Below are 18625 nucleotides of genomic sequence, written 5' to 3' on the forward strand. Positions count from 1 at the left end.
TACCCAAATAAAGGTAATGATTTGAAGGTACCTTAGACCAAGATTGTACCCAGCTGAAATCTGCTACATCTATCCTGGGATAGTACCAGTGTACTATTCTATAGCTATGCATTATGAATAACAAGCAATGCTTCAGTGCAAAGTGAGGTGTAGATTAGAGAAATTGCACAGACTACATACAGCAAGCCTTTTGTCCCACTGCTCAAATTGAATATGGCTATGCTCAGACAATAAAAGGTTATGTTCATTAAAGTACAACTTACTTCCCCACAGTCAAGTGCAGCCCACATCTAAATATTTTTGATACTGGGAGGCTTCAGGAAGTAGTTGACCCACATTCTGTCAGTAATTATGCACAACTACAGGTCCTGGGTGTAGGCTGGTTTCTAGAGCACACACAGACACAGCTGGACATATACACAGAATGCACATACAGGCTGTAGACTGAAAGCAGCACTGCATCTGTACTTGTAGAGGGATACAAAGAATGAGGTCTTGAAGCCACAGCTCCCCTGTGCACCCTTGCCCACCTAGCATCACTGCATGCTGTGGATGTTCCCACTGCAAGACCTGCAGGCTGGAGAGATGACATCATCCAGCTGTACTTTTCCACACCTCCCCCGTCTCTACTGCATTCTAACACATTTTATTGCAGCAGATCACAGGTGGGATTCTGGATTTTAACATTTGTTTGACTTGGATTTGAAAAGCATGCGATAAGCTTCACATCAAGGTCACTTGCAGGAAATCATAAGATCCCAACGCGGATGGGGGCTCTCAGGATCACATTCTTTTAAACCCCATACACGTACTCATTTCCTCTTCTGCAATGCAGCAGGCTAGAGCCACATCAAGCTGCAATGAGCCCATTTTACTTGTGACCCAGAAACACCCCTCATCTACCCAGCACTCCCCTCCCTCTACACTAGCAGCTGCCAACAGCTCGAGACCAAAGACTGAGGGGGCAGCTACTGCTCTTCTGGCAATGTGTAGCAATACTGACAACACCGCACACACCCAGATGAGGTATAATTGCAACAATGCTGCCTGCAAACCATGAGCCCCAGCATCTCAGTCCCCACCTCCTATTTAACAATTCTCAAAATGCACCCCTCAGGTAAAAAAACAAAAAAGCCAGATTTTTTCCATCCTTTGAGGAGTTCCCCCCCACAACTTTATTTTTAATCATTTATAAACAACTTTGTGTCCAGCTGGACTTCTGAAAGAAAAAAAAAAGGCGCCACAGAAAAGTAGCGATAACTGGAGATGCAGAGGAACAGAATGAGCGGGGGGGGGGGGACCACTTCCATCTCCACGGTGACACTGATGGGGGATGCAGAGGGATGGGGGGGGGGGGGAGGGGGTCAGAGGGCAGGAGACTCAGAGCTGGCCGCAGTTTGCGATGGTGATCTTCATGGAGGTCTTCCCGCCCTGGGAGCCATACTTCTCCACCGTCTTCACCACATCCATGCCCTCCACCACCTGGCCAAACACCACGTGCTTCCCGTCCAGCCTGCGGAAGAGAGAACCAGGAAGGGTTAGGGAAGAGCAGACCCTGCCTGGGCTGAACAAGAGCCTGTCATGCTTGTGGCCGTCTCTGGTCTGCAGTATGCAATACCGATTCTTCACCCTTGTTCCAATGAGAACGTGTCCATCATCTTCCAGAGTGCATATTCGACTTAGAAGGGGGTAATTGAAGTCTTACACCCTTAACATGCTGCACTGATACGTTGGCCACTTTCATGCTTCTGCACATTTCTGCAACTTGTACCCCACCCTAGCTCTACTTACTACTGGACAACCTTCACAACATAGAGGTGCAACACAGGAAGCCCTACATTACGCAGTTAAACTAGACCAACACTAGACCTTCCTAGCATCTTGTACACAGCACTTCAACTGAAGTGAGGCAGAAACGCATTTAGCCCCAACTGCACAAACTCAGAAGTACCAACCACTTCCAGAAGCAGTTCTTCACCAATAAGGCAATACTCGCTTCCCCAAACTTAAAATCCTAGTAAGTACGAGTCAAATGCCATTTAAAAATGCCCCGCTGCAGCCTGACAGAAGGCTCAACTATGGGGAAAGGGGGCAGAGATCCAGGGGGGCTCACCAGGTAGTTTTAGCTGTGCAGATGAAGAACTGGGAGCCGTTGGTGTTCGGCCCTGCGTTGGCCATGGAGAGAATTCCAGGGCCGGTGTGCTTCAGGGTGAAGTTCTCATCCGCAAATTTGTTCCCGTAGATGGATTTGCCTCCAGTTCCATTGTGGTTTGTGAAATCCCCGCCCTAAGGTGATGAAAGCAGGAACGCCATTACTGGACAAGCCTTCCCTGAATCTTCGTGCCAGCTATCTGCAAACATTTCAGAGCAGAAGACCACCCAACACAACCCAATCCCCCATGGCTTCTTGATCAACAACCTTGCATTCCAGCTGGACCCATGACACACACAAAAAAGAAACCACAGAAAAGTAGCAATACTTGGAGATGTTGAGGAACAGAATGGGGTGGGGGTCCCACTTCCGTCTCCTAATGATTAGATCAGAACTAAATGACTGGACTTATAAACCACTGCCCCAGCCCACAGCAGAAAGGTCTAATTGGCCACTACAAGCCCCACCCCCTGCCTTACCTGGCACATGAAGTCTGGGATGACACGGTGGAAGCTGGAGCCCTTGTAGCCAAAGCCCTTCTCACCAGTGCACAGGACGCGGAAGTTCTCTGCAAATGGAGCACATGGGTCAGCCACAGTACCTCCGAACCCCTTTCACTGCAGCAGGCAGCCAGGCATGAAACATTTAGACTAACCCAAAGCCTGATCCGCTGGACGATGGCGACTTCAGAACAGAGCATCATCATCATCCAACGCATAACTGCACCGCAGAAACACTAACGGAGCAGAACCCACAAACTTGAATTAACCCAGAGGAAATTAAACCCTACATGCAAGTAATGGGTATAGCACTACTAGGAACACTATAGTTATCGTTTCAAAGTTAAGACTAGGAAAACCACAGACAAGACAACAGCAGGAGTAGAAGAGAAAGGGGGAACTCCAATTTTCTACCAAATCTACTTAGGTTCTACAGCCTCAACAACTCACCTGCAGTTTTTGGGACGACATCGGCCCTCAGCTGTTGGGAGAGAAGAGAAAGAAAAGTGAGTCAAGTCCATTGTTGGGTGGACTGCAGTTTGTGCAGTCAATACCTTCCATTAAGTAAGACCAAAGGATTTACAGGGCAATTTAATGATCGTTTATTAGGCCTTGAGGCCACAGTTCATTAGCTCGTTGCTCCATGAACAGCAGCCCGTGAAGGCAGGCTCAGGCCTACTGCACAGGGGCCCAGGCAGCTGCAGGGACAGCCAACACCCTGCCAACTGCTCATATTCATGAAGGGCTTTAGTGATGGAAGCACTGTTCCTCCCAGTATTGTGCATTTAGTAGCAGCTGCACAGCACTCGGCTCACAGTTGCAGTGCGAGATCAGCCATCAGCAGGAACAGCCTTAAGTTTGGGGGGGGGGGGGGGGGGGGGAGGGGTAAACTAGCCTTTCCCTGCCTCATACAAAACAGCTGTGCGATGAGACTCAAGAACCCACCCTCAACTGTCTGCAGGGTCATTTAATCCCTCACTCCCCAGTGCAGCAGTGTGCCACAGGCAGACACTACCCTCACGCACACCACAAGTCACCAGCACGTTCCAGAGCATCACGCTCAGTTCTGCTCTCGGGCTCGGAGGCAAAAACCACTTCAGGACCAGCGATCCGACTTGGCAGATCTGGGATTTTACAACAGCTCTCCGGAAGTTTTTATCCAGACACTTCCAGGATCTACTGTAGAGTGAGGAACTGGACAATGACCTGTGAAAGATGCCGGTATTGAAGATTTGGATGCTCATTTCGCATGCGGATTGGGAATCGGGGACAAGTAGTTTAATCCTTGATTTATTTTAAATTCTGAATGCAGAATGCAGAAAGAGGACCAAACCCCATGTAAGGGTGCCATTACCCCTCTTACAGGCTTTAAAGGAAAAACGATATCGTTTATTGAAAGGGTTACAGTGAACGTGCTCAAGACAAGGTTTTAAAGCTCCTTTCAAAACGTCCACTAGGGTCTTTTACAGATTGAAAGAAAATTCCGCAGGGAAAGGTCAACCCTGTTACTGCAGGTGTACCCAGGGCAGTCCCCGAACACCTCGGGATTCACATTACAAATGCCGATGTTAAGCTGCCGGACCCTTTGGGCCATTAATAAATGCATGGAGTTAAACGTCTGCCTTCACAGCCAACCAGTTTTCAGCTCTACTCGTTAAAAAAAAAAAAAAAAAAAAAGGCGAGCTCCACACCCCGGTATCACCTGCCCGCCCGCCCGCTCGCTCTCCGCCAACTCGCACGATGCTGGTATTTTTCCACTGTCCAACAACAACAACAAAAAAAAAATTCCAGCAGGAAGCTGACGGGTTTTTTTTTTTTAAATAAAGAAAACGCCTCTCCGTCAAATTTCGCAACAGCGGTTCGAAACCGTGGCCTCTATTATATCGTCCACAGTCACCGACTTCCACATACAGCCAAGTGTTATTTCCGACTCGACCTGCAGTCGAAAAGCTACCCTTAGAGTTCCGAGCCAGCGGACACCCTAGTGAACGCGTTTTACTTTTTTTTTTAAAAAAAAAAAGGACTCGCCGAATACTTCCGAGATGCTGGACATCGCGCTGGCCCGACTGCGTTAAAATCAGAATCATAAAGTCAGTAAAGCACAAGTGCCAAATACAGCGCACCGAGTCGATTCGGGTAGAAACGCGCGAAAGCGGAGCGTTTCTACAACCTCGTGGCACCCACGGGGCGCTGACACGAGCACGTGGAAACGGGCGTGTCCGCGCGCTGCGGCGCCGGGATTGACGAACTGACATTCAGCGAGGGAAGGTGACATCCGGTCTCCAAAAAACACTCGCCCTTGGACGTCGTAAATTTGCGTCCCAGTGTTACGATAACCCGGCGCCTAAATCCCTCAGCAGCAAGCGGGAGGGCGGCAGTTTCCATTCCTTTGTAGCTACAAGACACGAATTTAAACGCGTGACGATACCGCACATCACATCAGAGGCGAGTAGAAGCGGTTAATCAGAAACCCTTCCAAAGCTGTACTGCAGCACCCTACCGTCACGTTATTTACACTTTAAGGTCCTTTTCTCCTTTTTTTTAAAAAAAAAGGGTAAGGAGGCTAACAAAAAAAAAAAGCGTCACGAATAAAGTTTCATGTAACGGACCCCTTTTGGCCCAGATCACGTCTGAATGGCACCAAGTCCCACTTGAAGAGCGGATGGAAGCTTCTAGATCTGCGATTCTCCAGTCGACGGAGGGCGCACATTTACGCTCCCTGTAAAACCGCAGCTTCACGATGTCCCGTCCCAAGTTAAGGGATTCTTGAATTCGTCCACCACGCAAACCATTTGCTGTGGTACGCGTTGGGACGTGTACCGCTCTCCCATTCGGCAACACGCCTCAATTTGAAATTGAACACCAAATTAGTCCCGACTATTAAGAACCAAGTCACTTAATAGGGCACTAGCAAAGCTTAACAGGGAGGGCATAGAATGCTACCCACCCCCACTTAAATATAAACGTTTTCCGTCTGCGGAAAGTTACTGGGATAAAACGGGGTTCATTTTTTTTTGCCCTGAAAGTGCGCTTAGGCCACAAGGCGCGGCCCCGGCAGGTCCTCGGCCCACGTGCAGCCGGAGCTAGGCAACAAAGAGGCGAGGCCGCGTGGGAACGCGCCGCGCGCGGTCACGGGCGCGGAAAAAAAGTAAAGCAATTTTATTCAAGCGAACGCAAGTTACTGATCCCGAAAATGATCCCGTAATGAGTCCTCTGTGCTCTTTGCAGTATAGACCCAATTGCCGAGAATCGCAAGCCGCTATGAGACCTGCCCACTGCCAGATAAACTGCCAAGAATGCAGATTTTTGAAGACTGACATTACAGCCGACAGCTCTGCGCCCGAGATGTCCAGTAAGCGGAAAAGACTTAATTGATCAAGATGGCCACACGAACTGAAAATTCGTCTGTACCAAGGGGGAGACTCCCAGCAATACCGCATTTCTAAACGCGGCATTCCTTCTGCAGAACAATAGAGCCCACCCGAATAACCGGCTAGGGGAAAAATGTACTGGCTACAATACAAATAACACCGTACAGACGAATTAAAACACTCTGGGAGTATCAGATTTCCAAAGTCATCCCCTTCCACAAATCTTGGAATCAGATTAATAGAAGGCTCGCATTTTCCCCCAAAATGGCCTCTTCCGCGGTAACGGAAGGATGACAATGAAAATGGCGCCCGTCTCAATAAAAACACAAGACTGGGGAAATCGAACCAAATTAGGGTAGTTGGGCAAAAACGGGTATTCGCCTCGATTAGCATTTCCAGGAGAACGTGCATTGTTCTTGATGCACGATAAGCAGTGGATAGTTAAGTATTTGTGCCCGAAGTTTATTCCAGTGCTTAAAGGTGAGCAAAAAACGATCATTTTCAAGACAACCTCTTCAGGTTTAAATCTAGGATAGTTTTTTTTTCCAACCAACTAGAATACCCCCCCTCCTCCCCACACACCACCACAACCGCATCACTACCCAGCTCAACTACGTCACTTCTTGCAGTTCATGTCCGTAATCGGCCAAATGCATCATTCCGAGTTAAGAAGCATGAACAGAGGGAACGCCGAAAAATACAATCAATGCCGCAGAGCCCCCACAGCAACCTCTGTTACAGAGCAGATATTCGATGAACGCAGGTGTAGGCTCGGCTATCCACACAAAACGTGCAGACAGGGAACGCGTCCCACAAGACGGCACACACGGCCATACATGCGCTCTTTAATCCCACGCGTTTACGATCCGACTGCAAGAAAACCCCATTTCACACACGCCTGAAGTCCAGACCATACAAGTGCCGTTATTTACCTCCATGATAATTCTGCCGATCACGTTGTCGCCGACGGCGATGTCGAAGAAGACCTTTGGGTTGCCCATACTTGAAGATGAATGGAGGGGGGGGTTACCGGATAAAGTACTTGAACGTGGACTTCAGCCAAGATCCTACCCGTGCCGCAGCTGATTCGGAACAAAAAGAGTGCCGGCAAAGGCAAAGAATTTATAAAACGTAAGGAAGTCCCCGGGACAGTTACAACCAATGGAAAGAGGGGAGATTTTGAAGGGCGCAAATCTTGACCAATTAGAAATCACTGCGGCGCATAAATTAGAATCTCCGTCTCCTCTGGAGACACTGCGCTGTGCTGAGGGAGGTGCGTGATTTGCATGGACAGCTAATGATAGACGTGAGCACTATCCAATCAAGTGGGAGCTTGTAAAGAACGGACCTGCCCTTCGCCCAATCGGATTCACTTTGGAAGTGGTGGGAGGGCCCCGCTTGACAGCGCGGTTTGTGCTCCGTCATGTGCAATCAACGCTGGCGTAAAATGGCAGCCATTGGGGCTCCATTCGCCCACAGCCTGAGTATCATTCTGTGTTGGTCCGGAGATCCGTAATGGCGCCGGTTTCTGAATCCCTGGAGTTCTTTGAACTCGATGGGACGTGTGTTTTTTTAAACCCACATTTTAAATGGCATCTTAGTGATTTGACTTGGAAAATACACATGCTCATCTTTTTTAATGCCAGATTTCAGCCTGTCAGATTTCAAACGTGTCTGCAATTTCTCAACAAGCCTTTACTCATAACTTACATTAACCACGCCTTTTACGTGTATGTATGAGTGCTCGTGAGGTGCTCTTTGAAACGAGTGCTCTTCAAGGTTTGACATTAATAAAGTTAGCAATGTAATCGTGGCAAACCCGTCAATACGCAGTCTGTTATCCCTTTCGCCGTTTCCTGCGGTTAGGCAGTAACTTTACTTTTAATTACTTCGTTTTAGTACATGGTAAACCACACAAGCTTTAACTATGTTTAGCTCTGAATGCCCTGAAAAATGGAAAGTTCGGAAACACAGAAATAGCACTACATTTCTAAACTGCTCAAAAAGTGACGGCTATTGAAAATGTACTTAAAATGCTTGACGTGTAAATTCCTGGACTCGCACAATTCACTTGAAGTACTGGTTTAAAAAAAAGTACTGGTTTCGAATCACTTCCGGGTTTGTGCCTGACAGTGCCTGCCTAAATGAAAGGGTGTAGATAAAATACTTCTAATTGTTATTTTATAGTCTGCCAATTTGTGGGCCCCATAATGTAGTCTAAATAAATCAAGAGATAATGACTACTGCAAAAATGAAAGTCCATAGCATAAACAAAAACTTGCATGTAAACGATAGGAAATTTCAACGCATTAATCTCCAATCCCGAGTTAGAGGGATGAGGCGTCTCAAAATGTGTTACCTCCTTACACGACCGTATTCAGACCCTGTTTTTTTAAAGGTGTTAAAGGCTCCTTCAAAAGTGCCTCAGGAATGTGGTGTCCCAAGAACACGCCTTCAGTCCAAGCCTGCTATGAGCTAAAGCGAATTTAGCGCCATTGTGCTGGATGCATTCTGAGTAGCAAACAAGGCGCGCCTGACCCAAAACACACGACACACACACACACACCGTTCACTCCAATGAGAAAGAAAGAGGCATGGGGTACACCAATTATCTTTAATAATTATAATAACAATAATATTATTATTAATAAAAAAAGATGAATATGATACACATATAACTTGGAACAAAACACAGTTGCACATCCAATAACTTCCGTCGCTCTGGGTCATTATCATACAAACTGACGACAGCCGACACAGCGCGAAGGCAGCAGTCATAAATAAAATAAAAAAATATAAGAACGGGCAAGAAAAGGGAACAAGGAACGTCGATCGATTAATTGGCATTCTCTTCAAGAAAGAACAGGAGTGGGTCCGGCAGAGCATGTTTTTGTATGCACTTTTAATTATAGTGTTTTGGATATTTACAGGGACAAAACGTTGTGCTTTTTTTAAAAAATAAGTTTTTTTTGTCCGCACTCCTCGTTACTGTACTTAATATTTCCTAGTTCTCCCAAGAACCTACCCGCACGGATAGGATTTCGTCCATCATTTCTAGCTTCTCGGGTTGTTTTTTTTAAAAGTAATTAATCCACAACTTCCAGTCAAGGACTGAGACAAATTAAAACCCACAATATACAGAAATCTGGATAAATGGTGCGAGCGCATGAAGTTGGAATTCGAAGTTAATGGCTGCTTGTCTCGGAGAAAAGTTTGTATACAAAACTTGCATTTCAAATGTAATATATTTTTTCTGTTTTCTATGACGTCACACATCCCAATGACGTTTCCCTACAAATAATGCAGCCCTTCTTTACAGGTCAGAGAATACTCATCCCTGCCCCCTGTAAGCTCAGGGCTGCCCCACTACCTCAGAACTTCAAGCACTTGAGATCACAAACCCGGTCAACACTAACGCCTGCGCACACTGCAAACACTATACACTACAACTCTGCCCACACTGGGCCTGCTGAGGTTTGGGTTAGGGGGATGCTGGGATTTGTGGAACAGAGGTGAGGAGAAAATACCCAGAGGAAAAACGCCAGCAGCGTTTCTCTGAGCTCGGTGCTGCGTCAAAGCAGGGCTACAGGAAGGGGAAGCCACATTCCTTTCAGCTCATTGCTCTATCAATGAACGGTTGCACAGATAACCCCCCAAAAAAATAATCCAAAAACAGATGGGAGTTAAGGGAAATTGCCATCCCTTCCACCTCTTCTGCAGTTGGGAGAGGGAGTCCAGGAATGAATTGCCTTCTAAAAAGGGCATGGGGAGATTTTCAGTTGATGCAGCGGATTCTATCCAGGCCTAACGGGTTAGAGGTTCATAAAGAAAGCGAGATGTTCTCCTGCAGATGCTGTCAATTTTACGGCGGAGAAGGTGCAAGGTGAGCCTCTGGGTGAATGAACCTTTGAGCAATGCGGACTTGCGTCAGGCAGAGCGGTTTCCCAACACGAGGGAATAAATACAGAGCCTTATCCCAAGGCAGCAACTTGTGACTGGGGCAGAACCAACCTGCTGTAATTAATGAAATGTATAAATTCCTGAAGCTCAAGGCTTGTAGCTCCCAGATCCAGGGCTCTGCAGGTCTGGGGCTCGGTGGCTGCCTCAGACATACCGGCACGCCCTGCGAGCGTCATCATCTCTGGAAGTCAGCCAGGAGAGGGAAATCAACACGGGGAAAAGAACAGAGCAAGCTAACCAGGGGGACTGGCCTTTAGACTTCCACCACAGCCCGAAGCAAAGACTCTGGGCCCGTGCCAAGGCGCCAGACAGGCCTGGGCAGAGAGAGGACGGAAACAGGGGGTTGTGTTCTTCCTACACCACACCAGAGGATCAGCCACACGCATTCCAGCTACGGCTGTGCTGCCCTCGCACCGGTGCACAGTTACAGAAAGCAAAGAAAGACGTCTCCGCCACGCAAATTGAAAACACAAACTAAAAGACTATCAGAGCTGCTGGGCAGAGTTGTACCTGTCTATGAACAACAAAGTAAGAATAGAAAACTTGCTTTCATTTATGGGGAGGAATGCAAAGCCATTGCTGCAGTAAATGGCTCTTGAAGGCACCCCTATCGCTCTCACTCAGGTGTAGAATGCCGAGCCAGGTGTCTCATGCTCCAGCTCTCTCAATAGACACAGTGTCTTCTGACCTTTGTTCTTGCTTAAGGCAGCTCAAACATTCGCTCATTTGCAGAGCCGACTGAAAGCCTGAAAGACCGAAAGGCTGTACTTGCTTCAAGGTGCAGGTCCAGAAAAGCATCAAAGGCATCGCCCGGTTATTTAAACAACATTTTATTAAGTAACTCGTGATGGGACAAAAACAAGAAGACTTCTGGAGCTGCCGGACAGGAGCCGAGCTTAAGACCCTTGCTTAAGAATGTTAAAAGCATCCTCCGTCCACGTGGAGGAGTGGTCAGGGCTCTGGACTCGCAGCTAGAAGACTGTGGGTTCGAATTCCAGGTGTGAGGAGGGGGTAGGTGCCACTGCTGCTGGACCATTCAGCAAGACCTTTCGCTTGGATTGCTCCAGTAAATCTCCCCTGCCATACTGATGGGTACAGATACAAGTCACTTCAGATAAAATCGTCACCAATTAAAATTCCTAATTGTTAAACTGGTATTGTGAACAAATTATGCACATCTTAAAGAAAGGAGGAAAGGTGAAGAAAATGCTTTGTACAGTGCCTAATCAAAAGGAGACGAGACAAGGCCTTTTGAAGTTTCCTGCTAAGGATACAATGCATTTTCTATCCATTCTGAGCTCTATATACAGACTTCATGGACACTATAGATGTTTAGTGGGACACATGGTTTACTTTACATGTCTGTTTTTAGATTAATAAAATCTTTTTTAAAAAATTAAAACAATTTAGACTTACAGGTTAAAATAAAATTGCATTTTGAGATTGGTTTGAAACAGCCTGCAAAGCCTTCGCTTGAAACCACAGATACCAAGTGCAGGGAAGAAATGTCAAGACCACAGGGGGATTAAATGAGGAATCCGTCTGCACTGTGCATTCTGGTGCACTTGAGCACAACATCCCTGCCAAAATCCACATGCACCCCCCCCCCCTCAATTCCCCATCTTCGACACCTACCCCCACCACTCTTAGTGCAGTTCCCAAGTCATCATCAGGAGACTTATGGGATTCTGTACAAAAACATCTCAGCTGAAAAGATTCCAAAACCTAGGACATCTGAACTGTCTTTTTTTCCTTCACTTACTAATTGATTTCATTAAATAAAAAAAAAATTGCTGTAGCTTCTTTGTCTCTCACCCCTGTCTTGAAGAAAAAGGGTTAGGGACTGGCAAGGGAAAATCTCCCAACGGAATGCTGCTTTCGCTCTGAGACCTGCCCAAGGGCTTCTTGAAGGCTTTACCTTTTTTTGCAGTGGCAAACACTATCAATGTCTGCAACAGAAGGATCGGCTTCTAGGAACGGTGAAATTTGTAGTTCTCTCATTGCAATGGGACGGGCTTGTTTGAGCCAAGGATGGGAGGGATGAGACCTTAAGTCTGAAGGTCATAGCCCAAGAAGCATGGGTGATTTTGTCATGCTCGAAGAGATGAGTGGAACTACTCTGCTGCTTTACAAATGTTTTTTTGTGTGTGTGACTGGCCTAAGGAACTCTGGGAAATGTAGTTTTCTCGTGGTTTCCCGCTGCAAGGGAATGCAAGGAAGTACATTCCTCTGAATGGATTCTGGGAGTTGGAGGCGAGGACCGTCTCGGAAGGTCTCGGAAGAGGATCCAGGGAGGTGTGGCTCGTGGCCCCCGCAGCGGGCGTGGGAGGTGCGGTCGGACTCGCTCAGTTGTTCTCGAAGAGTGAGAGCAGGTCGTCGTTGCTGTTGTTGGGCAGATCGGGGGGGCCAAGGTACGAGAGGAGCTCGTCGGGGTTCGTCAGCTCGGGGAGCAGCTGGAGAAAGCAGTAAAAAGAAAAGGAGCGTTATTCAAGAAGGAGATGCAAGAGCGCCAGAGAGAGAAACCAGCCAAGACAGGAGTGAGAAGACACGGGATGGTGAGGGATCTGAGAGCACGTGCAACACGAGGGGAGCGAGTGCAAGAGGAAGTGTGTAAGACACGACTGAGGCTAACCTCCCAGCCAAGGGAGCCGCTCGGATTCCATCGGGGGGCTTGCAAAAGCAACGAAGAGCCAGACAAAAATGTAGTTTGGAAAACGGTCAGCCATCAGACACGATGGGACCAACCCATGACAGGGGAAGGAGCGGGATGAGAAACGGCTTCTATGTCAAAGTACTCAGCGAGAGAGCTAATGGAGACGAGAACTGTGCAGAGCCGGTCAGAGACAGACAGGCCCTACGGGCAGCGGGCTATTGCGCAACTCACATCGAGAGACGGTTCTGGCACCTCTCCTGCCCCTCCAGGGCCTCCTAGCCCGAAGGAGCCATCCGTGTGTAACCGGGGATTCTGGGAAGGGTTGCGGGGATGGAGTGGTGGGCCCCCCTGCCCGGCCATGTGCGAGTTTCCATGGAGACCCTGATGCTGCTGTTGCTGCTGCTGTTGCTGCAAGGGATTATGGGAGGGGTCCATGCGTCCAGAGTGAGGCATCTGGGAGCGAGCAGAGAGGACAGGCGGGGTTAGCCGATACTGCCATGGCAGTGGTGATGAGCAGATTAACACCTTCATGCACCATTATTCTGATTTCTAGTTTGCCTTGCCTTGTTGTTCACTGCGAATTCAGTCAACTCGCAACTTACGTGCTCACGAGTTACGTAGTCGGCTCCAGAAAATAAAAAATATTGAAAAAATGCTTTATTCTCTGAAAAATTCATTAAGCGTGCGTACAAGACCTAGTTAGCGTGCCTATACAGTTGTCTTATTTACTTTTATGTACTGCTTTTATACTTATATTTAAAATCTTGAATGACCGTGAGAGGTTAGGAGGGTTTTTTTATAAGGGTTATAGGGTAAAATGTGAATTTGGGTGTACACGCTACTCAAATCCCTAACCTCTGCATAAGCTGAGAGTCGACTGTACAGCACACTCAGACTGGGAGAACAGAACTGCACAAAGTGAATATTAAAAAAAGATATGCATCTGTCCTGCCCTTAACTGGTTAGGTCAGCATAATTCCAACACTATCCAGTGTAGCAACAACATAAAAACGCATTACAATAACCTGAAAAAGACGTTAAAGGACAGAGTAACACAGGGGAGTTTGGCTCTTACAAACAGAGTTTTAAACGCACACGCAGTTAATGCAGTGCTCCCTGGACTTATAGAGAAGAGGAGCCTGTCAAAGCCAGACAGAGGGAGGCTGTCACTGACAGACCCACTCTGGGCTGCTGAGTGGGCGCGCTGAGTGGGCGTGCACGCTGACGATACCACACGGGTATCAGTGCATGTCTGAGGACCAAACCTGAGACCTGTCTCGGACAGTGAGGAGGCTGTATCATACTTCTGTCTAACACTGAGTGAGCAGCAGGTCCACACAGGTAAAGAAATACCAGCGTGTGCTGGAAGGGGGCAGAACCTCTCTCGGCACAGCCAAAAAAGGCCAGAGGAAAATCTTCACAGTCCACTGAAAAATCCTGATGGTAGCGGTTTTTCCCCCATGAACGTCCAGACTAATCCACCGTGCAGGTAAGGGAAACGGGGTGTTCTCAGTATGCCCAGTGCTGTAAGGTACCCAGATTAAAAGCAACTGACTTTATAATGAGACTTGCTGTGTCACAGCATGAGTGCCATCGCAGTTTGTCATAGCTTCATCCCTGCACCTCTGCCAGCATCCGCTTCGTCCCACAAATCACAACCAGCAAACCAAGGAGGAATGAGAATCCAGACGCTCAGATCTGCACAGAACTTGCACACAAGCTCGGGCGATCGGAAGGAAAAGTGGCAACACGGAGGTTACAACTGGCTCCCCCCCCCCTCAGGGCAGGAGGGTTGGGGGCCACTGGACTCACCGGGCTCCCACCCTGCTCCGTCCTGGGGGGGCGACTGGAGGTACAGCTTCCAGAGCAGCGCCAGGTGGGCAGGCAGGAGGAGCCCGTGTGCTCTTCCTCACTCACCACCCACGTCTGCACCAGGGTCATCGCCATGACCCGCGCCCCTCCCACACACACACACACACACAGACAGGTGGAGTGAGGTTGAGAATCAGCTGGGTGTGTGAGCAGAACGGCGTGTGCCTCAGAGCAGAAGAGGTGCCGGGAGACCTGACCGGGTGCTTACCTGCGCAGGCATGGAGTGGCCCAGGGGCTTCTCAGGGGTCAGCAGCCCACTGGGCAGGTCAGCCTGGTAAGACAGAGGTGGGGGTCCAGGATTGAATTCCCCCAAGGTAGGGGTCCCCGGGGCGTTGGGAGGGAAATCAGGGAAGTTAGGCTGGCCCGAGTATCCTGAACCTACGGAAAAGTGCGGGAAAGGAATTTGGAAAATCGGGATAAATAAAAAATCACAGCCACAGGGATTCATCTTCACGCCTATTGCCAAACAACAGAAAAGGTTGTTCTGCAACCCAGATTTTAGCTGCTCTGAACTGCTTCCGTATTAAACATTTTGAACCTCCCCCACAATTTAAAAAAAATCTGACATCTGTTGCTAATGACGTAACTCCAATTATTCTCCAGCTACATGCCTAAAATTAGACTAAAAACTGCCTTTACTTCGCCCTGCATGAAAATCCCAGCTCCTACTCGGCACCACCTGTCTTGGAAATACGTGTTGATTGCGTTGATCACTTTAAATTAAAAGACGAGAATGAGGATGGCTGCGCACAATAACCTTTCGGGGTTCAGGCAGGTTTCTTACCCTGGCTGGGGTACTCCGGCGTGCTGTTGCTGCCCCCCGGTGGCAGGGGTGGGTATGGAGTGGAGGAGGGGCCCAGGGCTGCAATCATCTCCATGACACTGGGCAGTATCATGTGACTGGGGCTCAGAGTGCGGCAGCGCTTCAGCGCTGGCCCGTCCGGGTCTTCCTTGATGTGGATGTCGGGCTTGACTGGGACCGGCTTCCAGCTGCACAGCGGGTCGATCGTGATCTCCTCGTACTCGGAGCTGGCAGGGAGACAGGAGGAACGGGAGAAGGGTGAGAGTCCTTCCAGCGATCCGGCCGAAGCTGAGGAAGAGGGAGGCGGAAGGAGGGAAAGCAGCGTGGGAGCAGGCTAATGAACAGGAGTGGCGTAAGGCTCCGCCCAGGGCCACCCCCCCTTGCAGCCAGGCTCCGCCCAGGGTCACCCCCCCTCGCAGCCAGGCTCCGCCTACACAGCCAGGCTCCGCCCAGGGCCACCCCCCCTGCCCTGTCAGCACAGTGGAAACCAGAAAGAGCGGCAGCCCGAGAGAAAGACCATGTGATTTTAACGCTGTGACGTACATCAACCCAAATGACAGTAATTACTACAATCTGTAAAAATGAGCATTTAATTGAAAAAGGTTTTTTAGCAGACACCTGAAAATAGAAGGGAAGAGACACAGGCACCCCAGCTCTACAATCCTGAAGGAACCCGCCATGCACAACCTGCTGCCTAATAAATGCTTTTGGAGGGGTAGGCTGGGAGAATGAACGGCTCTTGCTCTGCCCTGCTACGTTGCAGACTGGTGCTCCCATGCTCTGTTCTGCTGCCGAAACCTGCTCTAGACACCCTGCCACTAGAAAGAAGCTGGATTTTCTTTTCCCCTGAGCACACTGGTTTGCACACAGGTAACAGGAGGGCAGTTGAACAGCGCATACTGAGAATTCAAAGAGAGGGGCACTACTTATTAATTCACAGACAGAGGGGCAGGGGGGGCACAATGTCTTCCGTAGGCCTCAAGCGAAAAGCCACCAGCACATGACCAACGTCCACGTCGAGGCCGGACACAACCATAAACTGCAGCAGTGCCAGCGGGTGAGGCAGGAGAACAGACGTGAAGGAAGAAAAGGAGTCTTACTTCTGGATATAAATGAGGATCCCCAGCATGTACTGGTCCACCTCCAGGCCTTCCAGCAGGGCTGTTTTACTGGGAGAACAGAGGGAGACGCACACTCAGTTACAGCCATACCAGCATATGAGAAATCAAATACTTATAAAGAAAACTTGAGATTTCCTTGACGGACACAAGAGAACAGCAGGATCTGTGTCGCCTGCAGTCAAGCGAGAGACCGATGAGAAGGGTATCTTACTTGCACACAGGACAACGCCAAGTTCCTCTCTCACAGTTCAGCTGCAGGTAGGACTCCAGATCAAAGCACTGCATGGACACAGAGAGAGAGAGAGGAGAGAAAACCGTCAGTGACCTCATCACACATCAAACTGCTCTCATATATCCGTTTGACACCGAGGAAATGGGAGCTGTGCTCGAGGGCTGGCAGGCGAGTTCCTACAACACCTTCCACGCAGGAGACAACTGCTCAAGACTTCCATCGCCCCCCTCTGGCATATACAAGCGCAGGCGCAGTGGGCCCTGCGCCCCTCCCGCTGGAGGAGACCCCGGCTGTCGCGGGGAATCAAACAGCGGCCCCTGAGGAGCGGCCCCCACGCGGACTGTGGCCCCCAGAGGGCCTCACCTGTATGTGCCGGCAGTCGTGGCCCCGGGCAGGCAGCTGGATGCGACGGAAGGTGATCGGACACTTGAGCGACACCTTGATGGCCGTCTGCTCCACCCCGTCCTCCCCGTTGAGCCCCGGGGTGCCTGGGATAGTGCCGCTGCTGAAGTTCCGCTTTACTGCAGGGGAGATACAGAGAGAGAGAGATTTTCTACTGACCCACAGCGCCAGCGGAAGAGCCGAATGCGTGTGGATGCGCCCACACCCGATCGGCGCCGTGATCCCCAGCAGCGCGCGCGCGAGACACTCACTCTTGGTGACGCAGTGCTCCGCGGGCAGCAGTCGTTTCTTCATCAGGCCCTGCAGCACCGAGCGCACCGAGGGCCGGTGCACCAGCTGCAGCACGAACAGGTGGGACTGCGGGGCGGAGAGCAGAGACAGGCGGGGGATTAGGCCGCGCGCGGTCTCGGCCGGGACGAGCGACGGGACGAGAGGGGGGCGCCGACAGAGCGGTACTCACACAGCAGCAGGCGGTGACCGTTATCTGGATGGTGTTCCTTCCAGGCTGGCACACCTGCTTCAGGTAGAGGGGCTTGTGGGAGGTCTTGTTGTCCCCTCGCTCGATGCTGAGAGGGGTGGCGTTGACGCTGACCTGCACCGAGGCCGGCCAGTTGGTGTTCATCTGCCTGTCCTCGTGGTGGTAACACTTGAACTGCAGCTCCAGGTCCGGCCTGCGGGGGGCGACAAACGCAGCCTCTCACACCACACTCCCACCACTGCACCCCCTGCCATGCTTGCGTCTAAACTGAACTTCAAGTCTTTGCCCGGCTGGAATGTTAGGTAAATTGGGAGTGACCCCATTGCGTGAACCATTCACGATACTTACAAATTTTGCTAAATTAAAACGGTATAAATAGAATAAACACACCAAATAAGGTATTTAAAAATACTTTTTAAAAAAATACACACCAAATACTTAAAAACACACAGTGGAGAAACATGCAATAAATTAGACAGGAGAGAGGAGAGATTTTTTAATCTTTGAACATATTTATACATATTATTCATGTCATTAACTACACCCTACTTATCAGTAATCGTATGCAAAATCCACAGAAAAGAATAAAATCACGTGGGCACTTGCCTGATATGATTGCAAAAGGTCATGCAGAGGTTACCACACCTAACCAGGAGCAAAACAAGACTGAAGTGTAAAACGGAGCCCTAGAAGATACTGGAGGCGGTCGTATTCGCTCACTCGGCGCTGTTCATCAGCAGAAGAACTATAACTACACTGCTTCGCCTTTATGTACACAACATACTTTCCATAACTCGGAAATGTTCATTATGGAACCCAGGAGCCTCAGGCACAGGCCTGCTCCCCAGAAAAGCCCAGGCCACAACTTTCGACCTTCTGTCCTGGTCCTGTCTGTAACTGGCATGCTTCACCGCGGCTGCTGAGGTTCTGACAATTACCGTTACACCAGACTGTGCAGTGTCTAACGAGCGCAGCTCTGCCTGCCCCTGCAGGCTCCGAGCACGCACAGGCCCACTCCCGGGACAGCAGAGGACTCCGCCGCTCCCCAAGACCAGAACCCCCACAGCAGAGCTTCCCCTCCC

The 18625-nt window shown here is 49.5% G+C and overlaps 2 protein-coding genes across 6 annotated transcripts in view; both read right to left on the reverse strand.

The window, feature by feature from the left end:
- Nucleotides 1-1135: 1135 nt before the first annotated feature.
- On the reverse strand, nucleotides 1136-7157 carry ppiab (peptidylprolyl isomerase Ab (cyclophilin A)). Its single transcript, XM_088937845.1, has 5 exons — nucleotides 6956-7157; nucleotides 3103-3133; nucleotides 2632-2720; nucleotides 2114-2286; nucleotides 1136-1513 (listed from the first exon to the last, which is right to left on the reverse strand). The coding sequence occupies exons 1-5, from the start codon at nucleotides 7022-7024 to the stop codon at nucleotides 1381-1383; spliced, it is 495 nt and encodes a 164-aa protein (XP_088793971.1). The 5' UTR covers nucleotides 7025-7157; the 3' UTR covers nucleotides 1136-1380.
- Nucleotides 7158-8623: 1466 nt separating this feature from the next.
- Nucleotides 8624-18625, reverse strand: part of zmiz2 (zinc finger, MIZ-type containing 2) — a 35089-nt gene continuing 25087 nt past the window's right edge. For all 5 annotated transcript variants that reach the window (XM_088937849.1, XM_088937876.1, XM_088937866.1 and 2 more), the window contains 9 exons: nucleotides 17526-17736; nucleotides 17317-17422; nucleotides 17027-17184; nucleotides 16643-16710; nucleotides 16411-16479; nucleotides 15293-15537; nucleotides 14717-14886; nucleotides 12868-13089; nucleotides 8624-12436 (listed from right to left, as the gene is read on the reverse strand). In XM_088937849.1, coding sequence (XP_088793975.1) covers nucleotides 12329-12436; nucleotides 12868-13089; nucleotides 14717-14886; nucleotides 15293-15537; nucleotides 16411-16479; nucleotides 16643-16710; nucleotides 17027-17184; nucleotides 17317-17422; nucleotides 17526-17736 — 1357 coding nt within the window. In that variant the 3' untranslated portion in view covers nucleotides 8624-12328. The remainder of the gene's footprint in view (nucleotides 12437-12867; nucleotides 13090-14716; nucleotides 14887-15292; nucleotides 15538-16410; nucleotides 16480-16642; nucleotides 16711-17026; nucleotides 17185-17316; nucleotides 17423-17525; nucleotides 17737-18625) is intronic.

The sequence above is a fragment of the Atractosteus spatula genome, chromosome 2 (assembly GCF_055471065.1).
Source record: "Atractosteus spatula isolate fAtrSpa1 chromosome 2, fAtrSpa1.hap1, whole genome shotgun sequence".
Lineage (NCBI taxonomy): Eukaryota > Metazoa > Chordata > Actinopteri > Semionotiformes > Lepisosteidae > Atractosteus > Atractosteus spatula.

Coding starts and splice junctions, on each gene's coding strand:
- ppiab (XM_088937845.1), bottom strand. CDS start 7,024: ATGGGCAACCCAAAGGTCTTCTTCGACATCGCCGTCGGCGACAACGTG. Junction 3,134..6,955: donor TCGGCAGAATTATCATGGAG/GTAAATAACGGC, acceptor CTCTCCCAACAG/CTGAGGGCCGATGTCGTCCC. Junction 2,287..2,631: donor TCCCAGACTTCATGTGCCAG/GTAAGGCAGGGG, acceptor TCATCACCTTAG/GGCGGGGATTTCACAAACCA.